The sequence below is a fragment of the Bos indicus x Bos taurus genome, chromosome 2 (assembly GCF_003369695.1).
Source record: "Bos indicus x Bos taurus breed Angus x Brahman F1 hybrid chromosome 2, Bos_hybrid_MaternalHap_v2.0, whole genome shotgun sequence".
NCBI classification, from domain to species: Eukaryota; Metazoa; Chordata; class Mammalia; order Artiodactyla; family Bovidae; genus Bos; species Bos indicus x Bos taurus.
This window is the reverse complement of record NC_040077.1, coordinates 89021765-89046341: the sequence shown is the minus strand read 5'-3', so window position 1 is coordinate 89046341 and position 24577 is coordinate 89021765. Positions and strand designations below refer to the sequence as shown.

At 40.0% G+C, this 24577-nt stretch overlaps 1 protein-coding gene across 2 annotated transcripts in view; it reads right to left on the bottom strand.

Moving 5' to 3' along the window:
- AOX1 (aldehyde oxidase 1) overlaps nucleotides 1-24577 on the bottom strand; it is a 71894-nt gene that overhangs the window by 43085 nt on the left and 4232 nt on the right. The window contains exons 2-16 of one of the 2 annotated variants that reach the window (XM_027564062.1): nucleotides 21755-21812; nucleotides 19499-19595; nucleotides 17651-17759; nucleotides 15907-16033; nucleotides 13351-13412; nucleotides 12114-12203; nucleotides 11423-11503; nucleotides 10721-10865; nucleotides 9926-10018; nucleotides 8699-8850; nucleotides 8401-8494; nucleotides 6628-6737; nucleotides 4236-4420; nucleotides 2727-2889; nucleotides 487-579 (exon numbers count right to left, since the gene is read on the bottom strand). In XM_027564062.1, coding sequence (XP_027419863.1) covers nucleotides 487-579; nucleotides 2727-2889; nucleotides 4236-4420; nucleotides 6628-6737; nucleotides 8401-8494; nucleotides 8699-8850; nucleotides 9926-10018; nucleotides 10721-10865; nucleotides 11423-11503; nucleotides 12114-12203; nucleotides 13351-13412; nucleotides 15907-16033; nucleotides 17651-17759; nucleotides 19499-19595; nucleotides 21755-21812 — 1659 coding nt within the window. The remainder of the gene's footprint in view (nucleotides 1-486; nucleotides 580-2726; nucleotides 2890-4235; nucleotides 4421-6627; nucleotides 6738-8400; nucleotides 8495-8698; nucleotides 8851-9925; nucleotides 10019-10720; nucleotides 10866-11422; nucleotides 11504-12113; nucleotides 12204-13350; nucleotides 13413-15906; nucleotides 16034-17650; nucleotides 17760-19498; nucleotides 19596-21754; nucleotides 21813-24577) is intronic. The other variant, XM_027564065.1, reaches the window with a different exon arrangement.

Below are 24577 nucleotides of genomic sequence, written 5' to 3'. Positions count from 1 at the left end.
TCTAATTCACAGAGAAAACACTTGGAGAAGGGAGACTGGGAGAACAAAGTATCACCACATTCAAACAAAATAAACCAGAAGCTCGTTCGAAAAGCATTACTGCATTTTCATCAGCCTCCAAGGGCTCTGTGAATAAAATCAAAGCAGCCCATGGCCCTGATACAGCGCCAGGGGCAAGGGCATGTGGCAGACTAGGCAGCTTGTTCATACCAGTGGTACAAAACCACAGAACAAAAACACATTTGAACTCTTCGAGTTCAAAACAGACATTTAAAAAAATAACCATTGCTAGCTTAATTATTAATCACAATACTTCACTGATTTTGAAGTTTTAATCAACACTAAGTAGGCTGTAGTTTCACCAGAAGGGGAGTTCAGGCTAAAAAGTCATGAGAATCACTGAGAGGTAAGTGGGATGTCCACGTGAAGAAGTTTTAGCCTGGGTCTTTTGAATTTAAAAAAAAAAGAAAAAAAAAAGTCACTAACCTGGTACTTTAATGTACTCCAGTAATGTCTGGAATGAAGATCTTCTAAAGCACTCTCATTCTTGCTTGCAAGGCCAGGATAGTGAACAGGGTCCTGAAAAGTAGAACCATTGTAGATATTTAAAATATGCCAGAATGGTCTTGGGAGAGAGGCTAGCATGGTTCTTAGCTCTGCTGTGAAGTTTAATCTTTTTTAAGTACTTGCCTAATTCAGAATCCTGGAAGTACAAGCAGGGTTCTCCCTGACCTCCAGGACACACCTTTGGAAGATCCATTCATAGGACAATGTTTTATGAAGAGCTAAGTGAGTACAGTAGATCACTGACTCCCAATATCTTTATGTTTCTTAGGATTCTTTCATGTGCCTTCCTAAGTGATTTGAGGACTTACAAACCAATAAAATAGGAAGGTAGAAGCTAAGTAAATAATTGGAAAGGAAGAGAGGATTTAAACCAGGAAAAGGTCAGAGCAAAGGTGCACCATTGCTAATGAGTATCAAACTCTGTTCTGTATCCCCTGGGCAACCAGGAAGGAGGGAAGATGCTGGGGCTGCCTCTCTGCCACAGTCTCCCAGCAGGAAGCATTCTAGGGCCCTAGGAGGAACACTTCCTAGAGTTGAGTAAACCTGGGTCATTTGATCCTTACACACGATTTTAAACAGTGCACCTAATGGTTCTTTTTTCTTTTATTTTTTAAATTAATTTTTTGGGAGTATACTTCTTTATAATGTTGTGTTAGTTTCTATTGTACAGCAAAGTGAATCATCTATGCATATTCAGAAATCTCGTCTTTTTTGGTTTTCCTTCCCTTACAGGTCATCACAGAGCACTGAGTAGCGTTTTCTATGCTATACAGTGGGTTCTCATTAGTTATCCATTTTATACATAGTAGTGGGTATATGTCAATCCCCATCTCCCAATTCATCCCACTTTCCCTTCCCCTCTCTGTACCCATAAGTTTGTGTATCTCCATTTCTGTTTTGCAAGTAAGTTCATCTGTACCACCTAATGGATATTTTTTACAATATAAAATTTTTAAGAGAAAATTAAAGCCAACAAAGCCTATTATTTTGAATAGTAGAGCAATATTAACAGAGGAAATTGAATTGAAGGTAAAAGACTATAAGATGGAAGTTGTAATTTATATCATTTGATTCATCCAATAAATTATATTAGTTTACTATTAATTGAAGGAGTTGGCTTTATTTTCTCTCTTTGGATAACCTGGTGACAATAAGTCACTTATATATGATTTCAAGCTTCTATTCTGAAAACTTTGATATGACTGTTCTGGTTTTTTGTTCTACTCATGTATAATGAGAAGATACCTGCAGAAGCAATGATAAGAGAGAACTCCATGTCTTTAATTTAAAGTGATCATACTTTTTTATGATCACACATGCTTATTTTTTTATCATACATACTAATTTCTATACCACATGAGGATTGTTCGTGGCTTCTGATCTAGTTTGGTCTTGCCACCAGACCAAACTAGATCAGAAGCCATGAACAATGCTAATAATTTCAAGGAAAAGCACAGTGATCTTATCTTTCATTAAACTGTCACTCTTTGTCTTACCTGTTAGCCGGGCTTGTTTAGGATTAATGTGATCAACATGGTTCAAGTTCCCTTTGGGTATAGCAAATTTATTCTGAAATAAATATTTTTTTGTTGTGTCCTTCCTAGTCAACAGTCTTGTAAACTTTAATTGTTTGTCATAAGGGAGACCAGATGCAAGAATGCCCGGATGATTACTACTATGATTATTAGGCAGTCTTCACCATGGTTCTCTGAAGTATTAGGGACCATAGGAAGCCTTTTCCTATGATAATCCATTTCTCAGTAACCTTATGGAGAGGCTTCCATCACCATCTTACAAGTGAGAGAAACAAAGTTGAACCCAGACAAGAAAGCCAAAATGCTTTTCTGAGGAAAAATATGTTCAAACCAGTAACAAGTTCTCTGAACACCATCGAGACACACAACAGGTCAGAAAAATAAGTGAGTGGTGCTAAATCAGATCCCACACAACTCTGTGCTTGACTTGCAATTTTTCCCCAAGCACACACCCCATCAACAGATGGCCTGCCATATGCCCTGCAAGCCCGTGAGTTTCTGATGTGGGTTGTCTTTTCTACTCTATTCGATAGCTTTTTGGCAGGGGTTGTTGCCTTTTCTGCTTTGGGCATTCTCAGAGGCCCCCAGGCCTGGGAAAGTGAACATGTGGTCAGTTCCACTTACCATCCCCTTCAAAATCTGTGACACTTCCAGGTAGAACTTGAACAGGAAGCTGACAATGAGGGTCCTCTTGAACTCCACCCTCCCACCTGGGGCTGAGCCTGGGAGGGAGACTTCATCCAGAATCAGCCTGCAAGCTGCATCCAGCATCTCTTCATTCCAGGGCCTGTGAGGTTCAAAAGAGGATTCCTAGCCCAACAGGACTCACTACCCCACAAGCTCAGCTAACAGGTAAGACAAAGAGTGACAGTTAAATGAAAAAAAAAAAAAGAGTACAAGCTCCAGAGTCAGGCAATCCAAGTTCAAATCACAGTCCACCATTCTCAGGGTGTCTGACCTGGGCACACCACTTCATCACCTGTAAAAGCGCAATCATGATAGAATTTACCTCATGCAATGGTCATGAGAAAGAAATGACAACTTGTGTTAAGTCCTCAACCCAGGAGTAACTGCCCTTTATATCACTAGAATGTTGACTGCATGCTAGGTTGTTTTAATTCTGTTTTATGGGGCTTACTGCTGGCTCAGTCTGTAAAGAGTCTGCCTGCAGTACAGAAGACTTGGGTTCGATGCCTCGCTTGGGAAGATCCCCTAGAGACAGGAATGGCAACTTACTCCAGTATCCTTGCCTGGAGAATTCAATCAACATAGAAGCCTATACACTCCGTGGAGTCACAAAGAGTCAGACATGACTGAGTGACTAACACTTACTTACTTAGGCACCTTACATGTATTGATTCTGGGAGACATGTATTCATATATATGTATTCATATCTGGAGAGAGTGAAGGACTGGACAGGGAAGCCTGGCGTGCTGCAGTCCATGGGGTCCTGGAGTCAGAGGTACTGAACAACAACAATGTATTCAACCACTTAATCCTCTCAAATGCCCTATGAGGTATGACATATGATTATTCCCCTTTGACAGATAAGGAAACTGTGGTACTGTAAGATTAAGTAAGCTGACTGAGATCACATAATTTATAGGAGTTGAAATGAGATTCTAACCCAAGCAGTGTGGCTTGATCAAGATCATGGTTTTAACCATTAGTTTATTACTTCTGAAATGGTAATCAATACCTAGTGAAGGCTTAAGAAATAATGGCTGTATCTATAGTCAAATTATTACCTGTAGAAATAAACAGCCAGGTATGCAATACACTTAGCAAGTTATTGAAAAACAAACTCCCATAATGAATCTTTCATAATGATAAATTATTCTCTCACAATAAAGAATGCAGATTTACTCATTTTGTTTACTGTGTCTCTATATCAATACTGTTGGGAGATGGGTACACACACACACACACACACACACACACACTCACACTCACACTCACACTACATGGTGCCCACTTCAGGATTCACTAAGACACATGGAAATAATCACGAAATCCTGTTAGAATTCCAAGTCATTAAACAGAAAGGTGGTAAGTATTTTTCTTCTTGTAATTACATGTCACCATGGAAAGAGCCACTTGGTTCCCTGGAATCTCAGGCCGTGATTCCATACCTTCCAATGAGTTTCTGGCAGGAATTATTTGCAAGGATGGTGGTTGGACCAACGCCTCCGTATGCAATGGATAACTCTCTGATGATGCCATCTCCTTTTCCAAAACACACTCTCATTCCCGAATTAACTATTGCAAGCGCATTCTGTTGCCGCTGGGCTTGTCGGAAGGCTGACACAAACTCCCACTAAAAGCAAAAGTGATGGAGAACGTAGGCAAAACACTCTCCGACATACATCACAGCAGGATCCTCTATGACCCACCTCCCAGAATATTGGAAAGAAAAGCAAACATAAACAAATGGGACCTGATTAAAATTAAAAGCTTCTGCACAACAAAGGAAACTACAAGCAAGGTGAAAAGACAGCCTTCAGAATGGGAGAAAATAATAGCAAATGAAGCAACAAACAACTAATCTCAAAAATATACAAGCAACTCCTACAGCTCAATTCCAGAAAAATAAATGACCCAATCAAAAAATGGGCCAAAGAACTAAATAGACATTTCTCCAAAGAAGACATACAGATGGCTAACAAACACATGAAAAGATGCTCAGCATCACTCATTATCAGAGAAATGCAAGTCAAAACCACTATGAGGTACCATTTCATGCCAGTCATAATGGCTGCGATCCAAAAGTCTACAAGCAATAAATGCTGGAGAGGGTGTGGAGAAAAGGGAACCCTCTTACACTGTTGGTGGGAATGCAAACTAGTACAGCCACTATGGAGAACAGTGTGGAGATTCCTTAAAAAACTGGAAATAGAACTGCCTTATGATCCAGCAGTCCCACTGCTGGGCATACACACTGAGGAAACCAGAATTGAAAGAGACACGTGTACCCCAATGTTCATTGCAGCACGGTTTATAATAGCCAGGACATGGAAGCAACCTAGATGTCCATCAGCACATGAATGGATAAGAAAGCTGTGGTTCATATACACAATGGAGTATTACTCAGCCATTAAAAAGAATACATTTGAATCAGTTCTAATGAGGTGGATGAAACTGGAGCCTATTATACAGAGTGAAGTAACCAGAAAGAAAAACACCAATACAGTATACTAACGCATATATATGGAATTTAGAAAGATGGTAACAATAACCCTGTATACGAGACAGCAAAAGAGACACTGATGTATAGAACAGTCTTTTGGACTCTGTGGGAGAGGGAGAGGGTGGGATGATTTGGGAGAATGGCATTGAAATATGTATAATATCATATATGAAACGAGTTGCCAGTCCAGGTTCGATGCACGATACTGGATGCTCGGGGCTGGTGCACTGGGACGACCTAGAGGGATGGTATGGGGAGGGAGGAGGGAGGAGGGTTCAGGATGGGGAACACAGGTACACCTGTGGCAGATTCATTTTGATATATGGCAAAACCAATAAATTATTGTAAAGTTAAATAAAATAAAATTTAAAAAAAAGGCAAAAGTGAAGTGGCACTGGTAGAAACGCACTGAGTGACAACTATACACTAGGCAGTTGGAATGCACTGCCTCACCGGGTCCTCGCCACACTCTCTTGAGCTGAACCGTGCCCCCTCAAAAGTGACATCTTGAAGTCTTAGTTCCCAGTAGTACCTCAGGATGTGACTGTATTAGGAGTTAGGGTCTTTAAAGAGGCAATTAAGTTAAAAATGAGATAATTGAGGTGGGCAATAATCTAACACAGTGGTGTCCTCATAAGAAGAGGAAATTTGGACATAGACACAGAGGGAAAACCATGTGGAGACACAGAGAGAAGATAGTTATCTACTAGCCAAGGAGAGAAGTTTCAGAGAAAATCAACACTGCCAACACCTTGATATCAGACTTCTGGCCTCCAGAAGTGAGAGGGTAGTTAAGCCACTGAGGCTGTGGTTCTTTGCAGCCCTAGCTAGCAAAATCATACACTTTCCAAGGCAGGCTCGATCATTCCCATTTACAGGTGAGAATCCAAGGCTCAGACTGATTCAGTAGGTCTGAAGTAGGATTCATTCTTGAGTCTGACTCCAAAGCCCTTCTTCCTACCACTAAGTTCTATTGTAAATTTATAGCTTCTTCAAAACCTCAAGGTATAAGTAGAGGTATAGTTTCCAGTTTTACTTGTGACAAAGCCTCACAGTACAAAGAATTTTTAAAAATCTGTAGGAAGGTAACTTTAGAGCTTAGTTTCAACAAGGGGAGGTAGGGAGGGAGAGAGAGAGAAGGATGGAGAGAAAAGCAGAGTCAAAGGTCTCATGATTCTAGGAATGATGGAGAGTACTTAATACAAGTGAAAAATATTCGCAGATCCTCATATTCTCCACTACTCCACTCAACACCTTTTTTTAAACTCTCTTATAGGTTGGAATTAACAAGCTGTAGGCTCGCAGGTAAAATGAAGAAATTGAAAGGACAGTCTCACCTTCCTTGAATAGGGGATGTTCACTGAGATCAAGATTTCTTCAGGCTTAAGATCGGCACTTGGGCACTTTCTGAGAAACTGCTCATTTAAAGGAATCTGTCGTCTTCCTTCTGTGGAAAGAAAGAACACTTTCCTTGGCATCTGTTCTTTATTAAAGAATCAAATTCCCAAAATTTGGGAAATAATTCTACCAAGTACAGGAAACTGATCAGGAAAAGAAGTGCTCTTCCTATGTTTAAAAAAATCTTTCACCATGTAATGGTGTCCTGCAGTGCTTCATCCCATCTAGGGCCCATCTTTTTTATTTTTATTTTGCCTTTTTTCTTGATTATAAATAAAAATATCTAGGTGAGTAGCCCAGAGGTCAGGCAGAGATGGACCTTAGGAATCACTTCCTGAACCATACGATTCATTTTGAGATTTGTGAGAAGAAAGAAGATATTAATATCTTTTGATATTCTAATCAAGTCATTCAACAAACATTTATTGTGTATAATCAAGAACTCTACTCAGTACAATAGTGAATAAATTGCCTTTAATGAATTTTTACACTAGTGAGATGTAGTCTTAATTGTTTCTATCTTTTCTCAGCACCTAAAGAATTTCTGTTCTTTAATCAATATAGTGGAGGGAGGAACTATTTAAAGGTATAATGAAATAGGACTTTGGGATAAAAACTAAGAATCTTTTGATGTTTATATTTATATCACAAAACCTAATTCTCCATGAATGATTTTTTTAAAGGATGTTACTTAAGTTGATAACTGAATATACATCTTTTTTAGAACTTTATTTTTTAATTGGTGGAAAATTTTGTTTTGGTTTCTGCCGTACAACAACATGAATCAGTCATGATTATATACATATCCCTTTCCTCCTGAGCCTCCCTCCCCTCCCCCAATCCTATCCCTTTAGGTCCTCACAGAGCACCAGGCTGGTCTCCCTGTGTTATTTAGCAACTTCCCACTAACTATTTTACACATGATAGTGTATATACGTCCATTGACAGATGAATGGATAAAGAAGTTGTGGTACATCTATATAACGGAATATTACTCAGCCATAAAAAGGAACAAACTTGAGTCAACTGTAGTGAGGTAAAAAGTAAGTCAGAAGAGAAAAACAAGTTTCATATATTAATGCATTTATGTGGAATTGAGAAATATGGACTGATGAACCTAGGACAGAACGTACATCTTCATTAAGACAATTTTGTGGTTTAGATGCTATGAAGAGTTGCCATTTAACAATGCAGGTAAGAGAAAGTTAGTACGTATTTTTAAATAAAAAAAATACAGATTTATAGAGGACCAATTGAATCTTTCTAATAATTTTTGAATAAATTGAAATAAAAGAAATAAATGAAAAAATCTTAGACTTGGTTTTCAAAAACAAAACTCAAAAAAGTATAGGATGAAGCTCAACCACTGTTCAATGAAAAAGACTTGCAGGCTTCCATGAATGACAGCTCAAGTATGAGCCTAGAGTTCTTTTCACTCTTCAGATTACAGCAGGACAATAACCAACACTGGTCAGGCAGCCAGCATAGGAGAATATCTACCAGAAGTCTTCAAAAGGAAGGAGATGAAGACGCTAGGTGCATGCACAATTAGGACCAGACTGACTAACTTTCCAAGCATCTGAAAAGGGAGGTGGAATTATTAATACTAGAAAGAATGCTAATTGTCAAAACTGGACTTCCTATAACCCTGGAGAGGCAAAAGGAGAGGAGGAACAGGATTTAATAAGCCCCAGGAAGGAGGGGTCACTTACCTTTTGACAGCAGGTTGAGGCTACAGTTGCCCACAGCCAGGAGAGGGTTCAGATCTGAATCTGGATGCCTGCTCACTATGTGGCCCCCTAAAGACTTTTTAAAATAATGGGTTATTTTCACTCCAGTTGTGAAATTATGAAGACACAAGTGGTAAAATAAGAATCAAGCTTATTACAAGAATCAAAGCTTTGGAAAACTATTCTTTTTGTCTGTTCTCAAAGAATGAAAATGTCACGATTTGATAGGAATGGTCATTCAAGGGGCACACGCTAGCTATTACTGTCATCAAATACATACAGCCATATTCCTGATCTGGGGCCCAGCCAGAGTTTCCAAATGTTTCAGGAGAGCATGGTACATCTGTGTCTTCTCCTCAGGGAGTTTCCGGGTCACATTAGCCAGGATGTCTTTCACCTCAGCGAGGCTGACAGCGGCACCTAAGGTCAGCCCTGAAATGAAATCATTTGCAGAGAACGCAATGTGATCACTGCTGACCTGGAAATGCCCATTAGATTTTAGACTGCAGATATGGGATCTTTATGCTGGATACATGTTGCCCTGCTACTGGTGGTCATGGTGGTGATGGCAGGAATAGTGCTTGGTAATGGAGGTGGGCTTCCCAAGTGGTGCAGTGGTAAAGAATCCATCTGCCAAGGAAGAAGATGCTAGTTTGATCCCTGGGTTGGGAAGATCCCTTGCAAGAGGAAATGGCAACCTACTCCAGTATTCTTGCCCAGAAAATCCCGTGGATAGAGGAGCCTGGTGGGCTACAGTCTGACAGGTCGCAAACAGTGGGATACCACTGATCCACTGAACACACACAAAGGAGGAGTTAACAGTGGTTGTAATGGTGGTGATGAAGGAGGTGATGGTGTTGGTGACAGAGGGGGTGATAGTGGTGGAGGTGATGGAGGCTAAATTTTTTGAACACTCACTGTGTCAAGCACTATGCTGAATACTTTACAGAATCTTCTTGAATTCTAACAAAGCTTTGAAATAGTAATAGCCCCATACAAACTGAGGTTCAGTTAGGTATCTTGACTAAGGTCTTTCAGTTAATATATGACAGTCAGGAACTGGACTCCAGAGCCAGACTTCAAACTCACATTTCATTGCCTCTCATCATTGTCATTACATCAGTTTCCTTTATTGAAATGGAAAAGCCAGTTTGGAAGCTGCATAATACATAAACTTGCTTTGGTTATCTACTGTGCTTCTGGAGAGCAAAGACTCTCATCTTTATTGTTTATCCAGCACTTGGCATGGTACCCTTCACTGAATAATTGTTACAGTTCCCTGAATGGCAGACATAAAAGTTCTTCAGTGAAAATCTAACTATTCAGACAGTATCTCCTCTAATCATGGAGGATTCTTCCCTGAGCCTCCTCCAGGATGTGATCACCTTACAAGGGAATCTCTCTGTATATTATAATTATGAATGATTTCTTCTGCGTGTCTACTGAGCAAAGCAAATAAACTGATTAACGCATTTTAACTAAGAAAGTAGGGACCCTGAGGACTCACCGTTATCTGTATAGTTTACAACACTCAGTTCTTCAATTCTATCAGGAGAAATTATAACTGGGTGAAAGATGCCTTTAAATTTCATGTCAGGGCCTGAGGATTAGAAAAAAAAATAGCAAACTAGGATGAAGGGGGGCCTAACTGCCTTTTAATTTTTGAAATTGTGATTAAAACTGATGTCCTTAGAACATATAAAAATGACATATCTTTCTATTATAGCTCTGTTCATTGCTAAATCACACACACAGAAAAAGGACAGACAGAATTTCACTAAACTTGTGGAGCCATCTGGACTTTTCAGCATTAAAACTTGGCTGACACATCTAAGTCCTCTTGGGGCATATTCAGAATTCTCCTTGGGAAGAATTCTGGGAGACTCCTCCAAGAAGCAGGTAGTCAAACTGAGTTTACAATGGACACAACAGAAAGATCCTGCCACTGCAATTTAAGAAAACCTACTATATCCATTGAGACACCACTAAGAGAGGAAACAGTAATTGCAAACCCCAGCCCCAGATTAGACTCCACATGGAAAGACAGGACAGCTGTGCTGACTTATTACAGAGCACGACTCTGGGGTTCAACTCTGTGTACTGCTCCGGTTAGAGTGACAGGAACTCACTTATGTAATGGAAGTTGTGAAAGTCTCTTGAGCAATCCTCAAGGGAAGTCAAGCACAGATGATTTAAAATGTTATTTCAGACTGTTTTTCCCAAGAACATGCATATATGAGGTTTTGCTCCCTGAAGCCCTTTTCCTCAGTTTTATTCTAGGAAGTCCCTGGTTTCTACGTACCCACAGAGGTGTTCCCCATGACAACAGGGGCCTGGGGATACTTGACTTTGGCTTCTAGAAGTTCCTTCAGGGTCACTGGGGAAATCCAGGTCATTCTATCACTACCAAAAATCCTGGTCTTCTGTGTTTTTTTCTCAGCCATTGTCTATTGAAAAAGCAATAAAGATTCAAGATCATCTCATGATAACATTTCCACCTGCTTCTGCTGTCTTTATAGGAACAAGGAAAGGAAAGACAGATCTCTTTAAAAAATAAAATAACAGTGACATAAAGTAGTGTTTACTAGAAATCAGAGTATGGGACAAAAATGTGACAATATTTTACTCCTTCTGGAGACTATATCTCCTGTTGGTTCTTTTATATCTTAAAATAATCTATTTCAAAGTTTAAAAATACTTTGCATATTTAATTTCATCAAAACACTTGATGGAAGAACAAAACTCCCCAAAACTGGAAGAAGAAAACATGTCTAAACCTCCAGATGCTGTGATGTCATTTCAGGGCATTTTGTAATAGATACTATGGGCTGATTATTACAATCAAGTGTTCCTCCCTCGGTCCCACACTCTTTAGACTGGACTGAGAATGGCAGATGGATATTACCTACTTGCCAATCAACTTTCAAGAGGATCCATAGCAAATATCCTTCTTCACATTTCACCATGAATTCCTCTGGCATGAGTTCAACTTTGCCTTACTTACCATTAGCTCGGGAGGAAATATCAGCTCTTGAGTTGGATCCAATGGCAGAAACTCCTCTTCTGAGAAGAGTTTCAGACTTGTCTTAAAAAGAGAAAGTACCAGAAGTTATTGTCATTAGGCAGTTCTCCGTGCTTTAAATCCTTTGTGGAATGAGGTCAGATGAAGATAGACACAGAACAGACAGACAGAAAAGCCCGCTGACCAGCCATGGTACCTGGGCTCTAAGCCAAGGGCTCTCACACAGACCAGGCTGCTAGGGACTGAGTGCAGCTGCCGGTGGGCCCCCAGCCCTGCACCTGCTCCTTGGGGTCTGGGGGAAGCAGAGGAGGCAGCAGGCCAGACACAACTGAGAACCAGAACATTCCCCTGAACGCCCTGCCACCTCTCTTAGCACTCCCTGACCCTCCATTTTCCCTAACATCCCCACTAGAGAAAAGACTTGAAGCACATTTTTTTTTTGACTGAGAGACACTAAGAGATCAATGTGTTTTCCCTCCTACAGACAGTGGTAAGTGACTGAGAGTAACGTCTGGAGTGAGGGATGAAGTTGTTAAGATGGATGATGGAGTGTGAATGGAGGAGAGGACGTGCTGACACGCCTCAAAAGCTTGCACAGCCATTTTTCTTCCTAAAAGTAAGCTGGTCTCTACTGATGTCCTGGGAAAATCTTAAAAATGTACGTTTCACTGACCTCATTTCCTTCCTCAAATTCTGGTAATCCATTTATTCCTTGATCCAAACAGCAAACCCCATTTTCTTTACTTTGACAGCAGCCAGAAGTCTAGTGGGTGAGAAAAACAAATAACCAAGAATTTATTGTTGATTCTACTAAATATTTTTTCAGCTTTATTGAGCTATAATTAACAAATAAAATTATATATATTTAAAGTGTACAATGTGACTATTTGACGTTACATTATAAGTATACTTTGTTCAATGAGAATCACAACCAGGTTAATTAACACATCCATCACCTCACATAGCTAAAATTTGTGTGTGTGTGTATGTGTCTATTTTCTTCACAACTTTCAGGTACACAACACAGTATTATTACTATAGCCACCATGCTGTAAAGATCTTATAACAAAATCTGGCACATAACAACAATGGTTGATTTAATATTTTATTAACAACAAATAATTTATTATTAGCAATTTATCAATACCTTGGTATTAATAATTTATTTGTTGGTAAAATATTTTATTAATAATAACAAGTATTATTATTATTATCATTCTGTTCTTATGATGCACTATTTCATCATTTAAATTCCAAAAGCTAATCTTATGTGCCTCATTTCAATGCTGTTTATTCATCTGTTCATTCAACAAGCGTTGAAGTGCCTACTCAACTGACACACTGGTGAAGCACCAAGCAGACCACCTCCTGGTGAAAAGACGAAAGAGTAAATGGGCAATTACACCAACATATGACAAGGCTGCTGTAGGGTGTGCTCAGAGGGCTACAGGAGCACCAGGATAGGGTACCTGACCCAGACAAACAGGTCAGGAAAGACCCCTCAGAACAATGAACAGTGACCAATGAACAATGGCCAATGTCAAAGTGCTCAGGTGCTTATCATGTGGTTACCAGGGCAAGTTCAATGAACCAGGGCAGGCGCCCTGCCCAAGATCAAGTAACAAACAGCAATTACAGACCTTGAGATAAGAAGTCTTCCTGCATTAGTAACAATGGGCTATTCTTCTAATCACATCTGCTGCTGCTGCTGCTACTAAGTCACTTCTGTCGTGTCCGACTCTGTGCGACCCCATAGACGGCAGCCCACCAGGCTCCCCCGTCCCTGGGATTCTCCAGGCAAGAACCCTGGAGTGGGTTGCCATTTCCTTCTCCAATCACATCTGCTACCCCCTACCATTTTATTTAACCAGGGAAAAAATATACTTAATAATGTGTTCCTTTCTACTCACTTTACAGAAAGTCTTGCATGCATTGATTATGGGCCTGTATCCAGTGCAACGACACAGGTTACCTGAAGGGGAAAAACCCAGTATTGTTAATCAAGGAATCTAGAGACAGGCACAGTTGGCCAAGAGATTGATGGAAATAAGGACCCCACCCAAGAAAGAAGTGCTGTTTGACATTTTGGTCCACCAAATTCACAAAGTCAAATTTTTTATTTTTGTCAACAACTTGGGATATTTGGCTGATAGTCTTGTGGCAGGGTCTAACAATTCAAATATTTGTATTTTCTCTCTGCAGTTATTATATACTCTGCTTATGATAGCTGTTCAAAGAACACAATGATTTCAAGCCAAAAACTCTTGGTCTACAGCAATATTTGGGAGTTAATTTTTACATCCCAAATGGTCATCAACAGATAATTAGATTAAGAAGATGTGGTGTTAAAAAGAAGATGTGGTGTGTGCGTGTGTGTGTTGGAATATTACTGAGTCATAAAAAGAATGAAATACTGCCATTTGTAGCAATGTGGACGGACCCAGAGAATAATATGCTTAGTGAAATAAATCAAAGACAAACACTATACAATATAACTTATATGTGGAATAATTGAAAATAATACAAAGGAATGTATCGACAAAGCAGAAACAGACTCACGGACATAGAAAACAAACTTGTGATTACAATAGGGAGAGGGAAGTGGGAGGGATAAATTACAAGTATGGGATTAACAAAGACAAACAATAATATATAAAATACAGAAGCAATAAAGACTTACAGTATAACATAAGGAATTTTATCCATTTTCTTATAATAACCTATGAGAGAATATAGTCTGCAAAAATACTCAATTACTATGCTGTACACCCGAAACTAACACAATATTGTAAATCGACTGTACTTCAATTAAAAATTTTGGTTTTCAATATCAGTAAAAGACAACATAAAAAACCTAAATTTTGATATTAAAAAAGAGAGAGAGAACTAAGCTTCAGTTGCTAGAAAGGTCAAAGGTATTGTATAGAAGCAAAGGCAATTTTTAAGCTTTAGAAGCAATGGGTACACAATTTATTTGCAATAAAACATTAGGCCAGCGTTTCTCTACAGTGGTCCATTTCCCATGTTCTCCTCCAACCCCTAAATCTGGCATCCATTCAAAAAACAAAGCCACTGAAGCAACCTCTCTGGGGCTGGATCCCAGAAATCTTCATTCTTAACAAATTCCCGTGTAAGTCTCAAGCACCCTAAAACTTGAGAACTTCTTGTCACTTGTTCACATCATAAATGGCCATGAGATCAAATGCCTAAGACCTAATAAGGCCAAAGACCAAAGGCCAAATAAGTCCAGTTTGTGTCTTATGCACCATCTCCCCTTTTTACTTCTGTTTAGTCCTGTCTTCCTGGAACACTTCAGCAGAGGAATTGAGCACATGAACTTTAGGCCCATGTAATACAGTGAAGAAATAAAGTCCCTGGGAGACAGGAGACAAAGAGCCATGGAGGATATCACCTGAAATAGCATTTGGAAGGCTCTTATTCTTTAGAATTGTTCAGTCAGTTCAGTTGTTCAGTCGTGTCTGACTCTTCTCGACCCCATGGACTGTGTACGCCAGGCTTCCCTGAATTGTTCAGAATCTTGATAATGAAGACTCCTCCAAGACCCAGCACCAGCTCCACACATACACACTGAGTTCCTGAATTTGATAAACTAGCTCCATATAAAGGCAGTTCTTTGAAATAAGTATCACCAGAAGATGTCAGTTTCTTTGATTTCATGTTGCATTCATTAGGAGCCCTCTAATAATACCGTCCTGAGAGCACCCACCCCAGTAGGAGAGAACTGGAGATAACTGAATTCCTTGGAGGGTAAATGAATAAACTGGTGTTGTAATTATTATAATTTTACATGAAATATTTTACTGCTACTTTCCTTTGCAAATTCTGTAATTCCACCAAATGATTAAGTCTACCAAAGAACTTATTGCATGTAAAGATATATTACAATCTCCATGCCAGTAAAGGGAATCCTGCCTCACTATTTGCCTGCTACAGGAAGTCTAGCGCTGGTATAAACACTCGACTCCCTGGTGTCTGTTTTACTCTGTATAAGAGCCATATGTTATATACTGTAACACAAAGGAGCTTCTTGTCCCTTGGGTCTTTAATTAAAAGAAAATTTCAACTGAAAAAAAAAATAAATAAAAAAATAAAATAAAATAAGCAAACCATAAACAAGGAGGAGACCCTTATAGATTAAGAGACTTGAGAAATGTGTCAGCCAAGTGCAGTATGTGGGTCTTGTCTGAAACCTGATTTGAACAAACAAACTCCTCCACTTATTGGTGGTATAATTTTTAGTAAATTACTCTCTAAACCTCAGTTTCTCCATCTATGAAATGGGAGATAATAATAGTGCCTACCTTATAAAGTTATCATAAAGAGTAAATGAAGTTCTGTTTATACAGCATTTAATGCAGTGTGTGGCACTTGGTTAGTGTTTAATAGCTATTATCAGCATCATCATTTAGAAACCAGAAATTAAAGCACACACACATACAACCTACCACCAAGAGCATCATTTAGCTGAGTCAGGGTGGGCTCCGGATGGTTCCTCAGCAGCGTGTACAGGGACATCACCATCCCGGGGGTGCAGAAGCCACACTGCGTGCCGTGACACTTGGCAATCCTCTCCTGCGGGCACAGAAACATTCAAACGCAGAACCCTGGGCCCGACCCCGGACCTACTGAATCAGAACCTGCATTCAAACAAGATCCCTGGGTGGTTCACAGGCACATTAAAGTTGGAGAAGAGGCCCCAGAAAATCCTTCTCAGCCTTAGTATCTCTCCCTTTCTTGGACTGGGGTAGCCATGATGACTGATTCTCACCAGCTTTTTAAGCTTCATTTAAACGTTCTCAGCCTTCAGAATTGCAGGGGAAAGCTTTAAAATCTCCAAGGTCCAAGCAGCACCTCAAACTATCTGACAGAATCTCTGGGGGTGGGTCAACGACACATATTTTTAAAAGATTCCTGAGTATTTCAACCTGTAGTCCAGAAGGGGAATTTCTGAGATAAAGGAAGTCCTTCAGATAAATGAACTCAATCATCTTCAAGTTGAAAAAACCTCCAGTATTTCCCGAGTGCCTTTATCTGCCCAGTAAAGCCCTAACTGGAGAAGGGAATGGCAACCCACTCCAGTATTCTTGCCGGGATAATCCCATGGAGAGAAAAGGATGGCGGGCTACAGTCCATGGGGTTGCAAAGAGTCAGACACGACCGAGTGACTGAGCATATAGCCCTAATTATTTAGCATGCAGGAATTTGTTTACAAAGTGCCATCATTAATCCAAACAACAATCAAGAAGGAAAGATTGCCTTGATTTTTCTTCCAAATCTCCCTGCATCCCACCCCAGCCTGTTCTCTTTCGAATCTAACTTCAATGGTTCAAGCCCATTTTGGAAGCCGTTGTTTGGCTACCTTGCTGCCAGGAACCGGGCAGCAGGTACTAAATGACAGAGTGTTTTCATGCCTCCGAACATGCCAAGTCTCACAAGCATATTCAGGCAGAATCTGCTCCCTCTAGGTAACAAGGTTTCATGGAAAATAAACCGAAGCCAAGTAAACTGAAGCCAAGATTGCCTGAAGAATATGAAGCTTGTCCATTTTCTGCTCTGTGACTATCTTTCCCCTCTCCTCTCCTCTTAAGTGGTACTCATATAGACAAAGACAAGTAGCAACAGCATCTTTCTGGGCAGCATATAAATAATTGAAAGAGTCAGGCATCTGAGGTGTCCTTTCACTTCAGGCAAAGTTCTAACAAGGAGCCTCCTGAGGAGAAAAGCCTTACAATTCATTGACAGCTACCATTACATAGCTTACAAATAAACTAAATTCAACAAATCTTTTTGGTAGCTGAGATTTTCATTCAATTTTAAAATCATGTTACACTTCCCTTTATAGAAAAAAAATAACAAGATTTTATCCCCCAATACATAGATGGCTCTCTTTTCTACATAAGTTTGGAAGATATAAAATGGATAGGTCTCATTTAATTAGAATATAGAAAACAACCCAGTGATGTCAAGTTTTTTTTTTTCCTTAGGAAAGAGTTCTCTAGTCTTAAAAAGTATTTTTCTAACAAGTCAGTCACATGTCCCAAGTTTCACTTCTGCCCCCGCTTTGTGTCATCTGTGGACTATGCCCAGGCAGCAGGGCCCACTGCTCTACTGTGTTAATTTTAGAAACTCATCGTGTGATTAATGATTTTCAAAGCACAGAAACCCTATGAAGAAGAGGCCCTCTCTCACCTGAACAGGATGAATCCTGGTCTTGGTGCTTCCTATGCCTTCTACTGTGGTGACGGCAGCCCCATACAGAGAACAGATGGGCGTCAGACAGGCGTTGGCTGGATAATGTCTTCACATGAAAAAGAGAAGCACAAACGACATTGTATCTAGTGGGAAAGCAGCACCTCCAATATGGCAGGTTTTATAAGATATTCCAAGTTTTGCAGACATTTTGCCCTTAGCTCATGGCCATTTTGTAGAAGAAGACTCTGAGGGTCAGAGTGAGTTGCTCAGGATCACAGCTGGAGTGTCACATGGGATTCAAATTAGGCCTCCAATTCTAACTCCAGAATAGTTTCCACTAACTGTTTTTTTCTTTTTTTTTTTTTTTTTCTGTTGACAGAGGGGCTGACATTCGTTTCTCTAGTCACATGTGACAATCACCTGGAGCATATTCCGTCTTCCAAGCAGATGCCAGGCCAGGGGTTGCTTGGGCAATAAAGTTAATTTGATATTTTGCCTCAGAAGAAGAAACAGAGAGTGGAACACAGAACTCCTCAGTCCCACAAATGTACTGCTAGAAAATATCTAAGTCAAAAGGACTCCTAAAATGTTCTCATTTTACCAAACAAAATTACAGATGGCCAACAAATATGTGAAACAAAGGTTCAACCTCAATAACAATCAAGAGAGTTTCAAATTAAGCAATGAGAAACCATTTTTATCAAAGAAAATGACAAAGATTTTTAAAAATTGTAATGCGCTAAGAATGCAAAGGTTTGGGAAAATGGAATTCATAGACTGCTGAAAAGGATGTAAATTGATAGAACTGTTCTGAGAAGAATCTTGTTGGAAGCCATAAAAATTTAAAGATGCACTCATCCTTTTACCCTCCAATTTCACCTCTATGGATTTATCATCAAGAAATCATCACAAACATAAATATAAATATATATAGACATATGAGTGCTCACTGATCCACTCCTTTATAATAGTGAAAACCAAACAATAATCTAAGTCAGCACCTTTTGGTGATGGTGATATATATGATAGCACATATACAGCCATTAAAATTATATTTATTATTTTGAAAAGATATTCATAAGAAGTGTAGCAACGGAAGTTTCTAAACTGTACATGCAGTATGCTTCCATAAATATATACACAAAAGAAAGACTGGAAGGATATTAGTAGTGGCAGTGTTAGTCACTCAGTCATGTCCCACTCTTTGCGACCCCATGGACTGTAGCCCACCAGGCTCCTCTGTCCACGGGATTCTCCAGGCAAGAATACTGGAGTGTATTCCCATTCCCTTCTCCAGAGGATCTTCCTGACCCAGGGATCGAAACTAGGTCTCCTGCATTGCAGGCAGATTCTTTACCGAAGTTTGAGCTACAGGGAAGACCTTAGAAGGATATTATTCACTTATAAATAAATGTAAACATTGAGTGCCTACTGTATGCTAGGCAGAGTGACCAGGCAGTGGGATTGATTAGTGGACAAGACAGATTAAAATCCCTGCCAAATAGAGTATATCTTCTCACTGAGGGATGATGGAGAATACATATGTACTTGGACAATACATACCCACAGCACACACACGATGAGAAGTACCATGAATACATTAATAAGGGAGCAGGGAGCTGCAGAGGTGAGATGGGGCATGGGTATGGGGGAGGTGATCAGGGAGGGCTGAGAAAGCAACGTTTTTGCTGGAACCTGAATGGTTTGATGCCCATCATTGCATTCCCAGTGTCTACCACAGTTCCTGCCACAGCAGGTGCTCAATGAATATTTACCAAAGGAAGGAAAACAACAAAGTTGAAAGCTACAAAAATTCAACCATATGTGGACTATGCAGCAAGGTACCTTATCTTCTTGGTAATGGGGTTATATCGTGATATCATCACTGTGCAGGCACCACAGCCTCCCCCTCCACAGCCATATTTAGTTCCTGTGAGTCGGACTGGAAAAGCATAGTTAAAGATAATGTGTCTTTCATAATTTTCTTTGTAAAACAGCTCTGACCTTAGGAGACAACATCATCAAACATCCTTAAATGTACACTTCAGTTCGATACTTACTAATCAAATGACATATGTATATCTTAGCTGCTATTATTTATAATCTTATAAATCCTTGATTTTCATTTGTGTGTATGTGATTTTTTTTTTTTTTTCTGACTACAGGGCACATGGATCTCAGTTCCCCCACCAGGGACTGAGCCTGTGCCCTCTGCAGTGGAAGCGTGGAGTCTTAGCCACTGGACTGGCAGGGAAGTCCCCCACCTGTGTGTTACGTCTAGTTTCCTCCTCTTTAAAACAACTGGACCTCAGATTGCCAAAAAGAGGGCCAAACTTAAAAGAAGGAAGAGTCTAGACATATCAGTGGCCCTGAGGATTTGTAGGTATGAGTACCTCGCATATCTGTTCTTTCCTTATGTGTGTCTTTGATGACATACAGAGTAAAATGTCAGAGTGTAATTAATTCTTAGAATATTTGTGTCATGTCATCCACATTTGCTATATTTCTCTGTTTCTCCATGGCAGAAACTGCTAGTTGTTTCCCCATATCTTTTCTCTTATTCTTTCTTGGTAATAGAAATGCTAAATTTTGAGCTACACATGTGGTTGCCTGGAATAAAAAAGGTACATTTTCCCATCCTCTTCTGATGCTTGGTGGGGTCATTAACAATGCTGACCACAGAGATAGAGGCATAATGCTCTGTATAACTGCCAGGAAGGAAATACCCTCAAAGGGAGAGGGTTGCCCCTCCCTCATCCCTGACTTCTTCCTTTGTGCTGGAATTCAGATATGACGGCTGGACCTCAGTTAGTCGTCTATGACCATGAGGAGAAAGCTTCATGCTGAGGAGGGTGAAGTAGCAAGACAGAAAGACCTTAGCCCCTGATAATGCTGTGACATTGTTTTGTTAGCCTGGATTGACCTACCTTCAGGATTCCTTTATGTAAGTATCATAGCCATGAGAATGTGCCTCAACATAGAGACTTCCTCCAACATAGAGGAAAACTGACCAAGAGACCCAGCTGCTGCACTTTGACATCCATCACCCCACTTTTCATCAAGGTCATGACTCCCATGGGCTGCTTCCCACTGAGCTATGGAGATGTGTGGGAGTCCTTGTCAACCACCCTCAGTGGCTTTGATGAATCTGCCTTGGATTATATGCAGTCTGAGACTCCTCCACTCAGCCTTCTCTCTCTTTGTTCCATGTCTAAATCTTCTCTGACTGCCCCTCTATTTCACTCAGGCATTTTTCCTAATAAAACTCTTGCATATATAATCTAATTTTTTGGTGTCTGCTTCCCAGAGACCCTGAAATAACACAGTGAGAAAGAAATAAACTTCTACCTTATTTACTGCTTTTGGGATTTTCTGTCACTCACAAATGAAACAAATCTTAAACATTACACTGGTCCCATGGATAACCAGGAAACTAGTATTCATTACTTTTATGCCCAAAAACCTTGAATGACTTCCAGAAAATTGTTATTATGTTTTTGTTTGAGTTTTGTGCTGTTTGGGGAATTTCACTTTCTCTGGGGAAAAATGTACAAATTCCCATTGTCTCACAAGTTTGCATACAATGTAGTGGGGTCCACAGACTGCTGGAAGCCCACTGGAGTTCATGAACAGCAGAATAAGAATCCATTCCTTAGATTATTTACTTAGGAAGTTTTTTCAAGGTAACATTTTCAGGTTTAATTTCTCCATCGTTCTTTCACTTCCATTTTGGGAGATTTCTGTGCTCTCTTTTTCTAATGGGCATGATGATTAGTCCTTGAAGTTAGAAGAGCAATATTGTGACTCTTAATTCTAATGGATGCTAAATAAAGCTATGTCAGCATCTGTTGCTTTAATTCCTATTGCTATTCTCCATTTTACCCAATATATTTAATGCCAAAACAGAGATCAGAAAGAACTTGATTCTCTGATAAGCGCAACTGTGCAGTGTCTACAAAACTCAGGTGTAGGACTTTCTCAAAGTAGGGGATATGACTCAGTGTGGCTCTAAAAAGATACTTAAAATATCACTTGATGAAGATATCGGGGTTATACACAGATAGACACACACACACATACACAACTCAAAGCAAAGGATACGCTTTTTCCTCAGATATGGCAATAGCATTGTTTCAGGATCAACATTTTTTTCTGTCACCTGTACCAAAAGAAAATAAGAGATTAACACACAAAGTTAGGAGAGTTAGAATATTTACATGGGTGGCTCATGCTAACTTCATGAAGATTCATATTAACTAACTCTTATGTTCTCAACTTGACATAATGTTTGTGGAACACCCGTGATATACAAGTCATCTCTCTTAAGTGTATAGTCTAAATCTTGAGCCCCACCACTACGTTGCTACTGTTCGTGGTCCTGAACTATCACTGTTCTCTAAGGCAGTGGTTGTTTCTAGTAACAAAACACTAGTGACTTCTCTCCAACTTCTACAAAGTCTGAAGCAAGTGAGGGAAAAGATAACAGCAGAACTGAAAATAGCAGACAGAGAGGTAGGGGAGGTCTTCTGGACCTCTGAGAAGTCGATACAGGTTTTTTCTTTTTTAAAGACTTGTTTGTTTATCATATTCAAAGAATTACAGTTTCCAGAAAGAGATCATAACCATCCATTCCTCCCAAATCTAAGAGACAAAAGAGAAGATAAAATGCATATGCCAATTGATACAAATATGTGCAAGCAAAGACACACTTAAGGAGCAAGTCGGTGCGGGCAGTCTAGCAGCATGGCAGTTAAAACAGCAGCATCTAATGGATGGCATGATTGAAATGTCATGATTGGTTATGTTTTCCAAAGTGATCATGTTTTCCAAAGTGATCATGTTTTCCCTTTCTTAATTGCGAACTTGGATTTCTTTTAAATTCATAAATAGAAGCATGGTTTTCTTCACAATTTCAGAACTAGAGCTCATCCTTCACCCATGTTATACCAATTTTCCCTACTGGAGAGTAGGTGAAGAGGGTACATATGCTTATTCTATAGATGCATCCTAACCCTCAATTCTAAGTGGCCATAGGCTGGGCAAAGTGAAGTGAAGTGAAGTGAAGCTCAGTTGTGTCTGACTTTTTGTGACCCCATGGACTGTAGCCTACCATGCTCCTCCATCCGTGGGATTCTCCAGGCAAAAATACTGGAGTGGGTTGCCATTTCCTTCTCCAGGAGATCTTTCCAACCCAGGGATCAAACCCGGGTCTCCTGCATTGCAGGCAGACGCTTTACCATCTGAGCCACCAGAGAAGCTCACTGGGCAAGGTGAGGCAGGTGCCAATTACCAAGGTTGGATCTGTACCCTAGAGGAAACTGCAATATAATATGGATGAAATGATTTGTGTGTGTGTGTGTGTGTGTGTGTACACATACTGCAATACAAGAAAACTGTGAAGTGCCCTCAGGTATCCCCAACTTAATTGGCCCTCAGATGGAATTCTACATTTTATTTCCCAAACTTACCTCTTCCCTACTTTTCCTGAACTTGTTTAATAGATTCACCATCTCCTAGGTCAGCCAAGCTTAAAAAGCCTGTGCTATGTTCTATGTTTCCCTTCCTTCAATCCACCACAATCAGCATCACCAAGTCCTGGCCATTTACACTTCCAGAACAATTCTCTAAACACCCTTCACTTCTCCTGTCACTCCCTGAAATCCACTCTTATTACCTCCAGCCAACAATGATAACAGCTGCCTAACAGGTCTGTCCGCATTCTTGGCACCCAGGATGCCACCCTCTATACCACTACCAGAATGACTTCTCTAAAATCCAAATCTGCTCATCTTCTGTGTCTGCCTAAATCCAACATTGACTCCTGGCCGCCACGCTGCTGTGCTGGGAATTCCTGAATCATTCAGGGTGCTTGCTAAATTGAAACCTTTATCAGATCAGGATTTCCAGGAGAGAGAACCAGAAAACGTGCATGTTTAAGAAATACACTGAGTAGGTGAATTTCTACCAGCTTCTGGAATAGGAGAAGAAATTCAAACTCTTTCCCATAGCTATAAGACTTCTTTGATAAACTTTCCATCATCTGCCACTCAACCCATGTACCTTGAACTCTGGTCACATGTACTGTTACCAGAAGTGGCTGGTCCTAGTAGCGCAGGGACTTTTATCTTTTGCTTATAGGATTCCCACTGCCCTGAAAGTCCTTCCTCTCTTCTCTACTTGTAAGAATCTTGGATGCCATTTGAAGCCCTGCTCAGATGTTCTCTCCTGTGGGCTGTGCAAGCATCTAATATTTGCCTTCCACTCTCTGCTCCAAGCAACCATCCTCCTCTGTGCTCCCATGGTCAGTGTCCACACATCTTTCACAGAACCTGTTACCCTACATCACAATTATTTGTGTATGCATCAGCCTCTCTTGATCCTGAGAGAAATCACCATCCACTATTCTTCATGTCTAACACTGAACTAGGTGCTGGGGGTATATGATAAGGATGTAACACATGTTAATTAATTTAAATGAATAACTTGATATGTATAATTTGCTATGAGGACATTAAGGAGGGAGGGATGATATCTCACAGGCTGGGACATAATAAAATGGAGAAGAGCCAATAATGGTGGCAGAAACTTTTAGTTGTCTCTCCTAGCAGGCTTTCTTTCTTCCTCATGCCTGGAATAAAGATGAAATGGTTAGAATGCCAGCAGCTACTTTAGACCCTAAGGCAACACATTAATGGCAACAGGGAAAAAAGAAGAAACTTGGATCTTAGATGGCACTATGAAGCTTCTGAACCAGCCCAGAATGCAATGTCTCTCTCCAGTTATCCTTTATGTAAAAGTAAAAATGACTTGTACCTTATCTGAACTACTTAGTTTTGAGTTTGAGTTATTTTCAGCTGAAACTAATCTTAATTCATACATATGATGGTGAATCCACAGAGGCCCAATTTTAAGGGAGAGATAGGA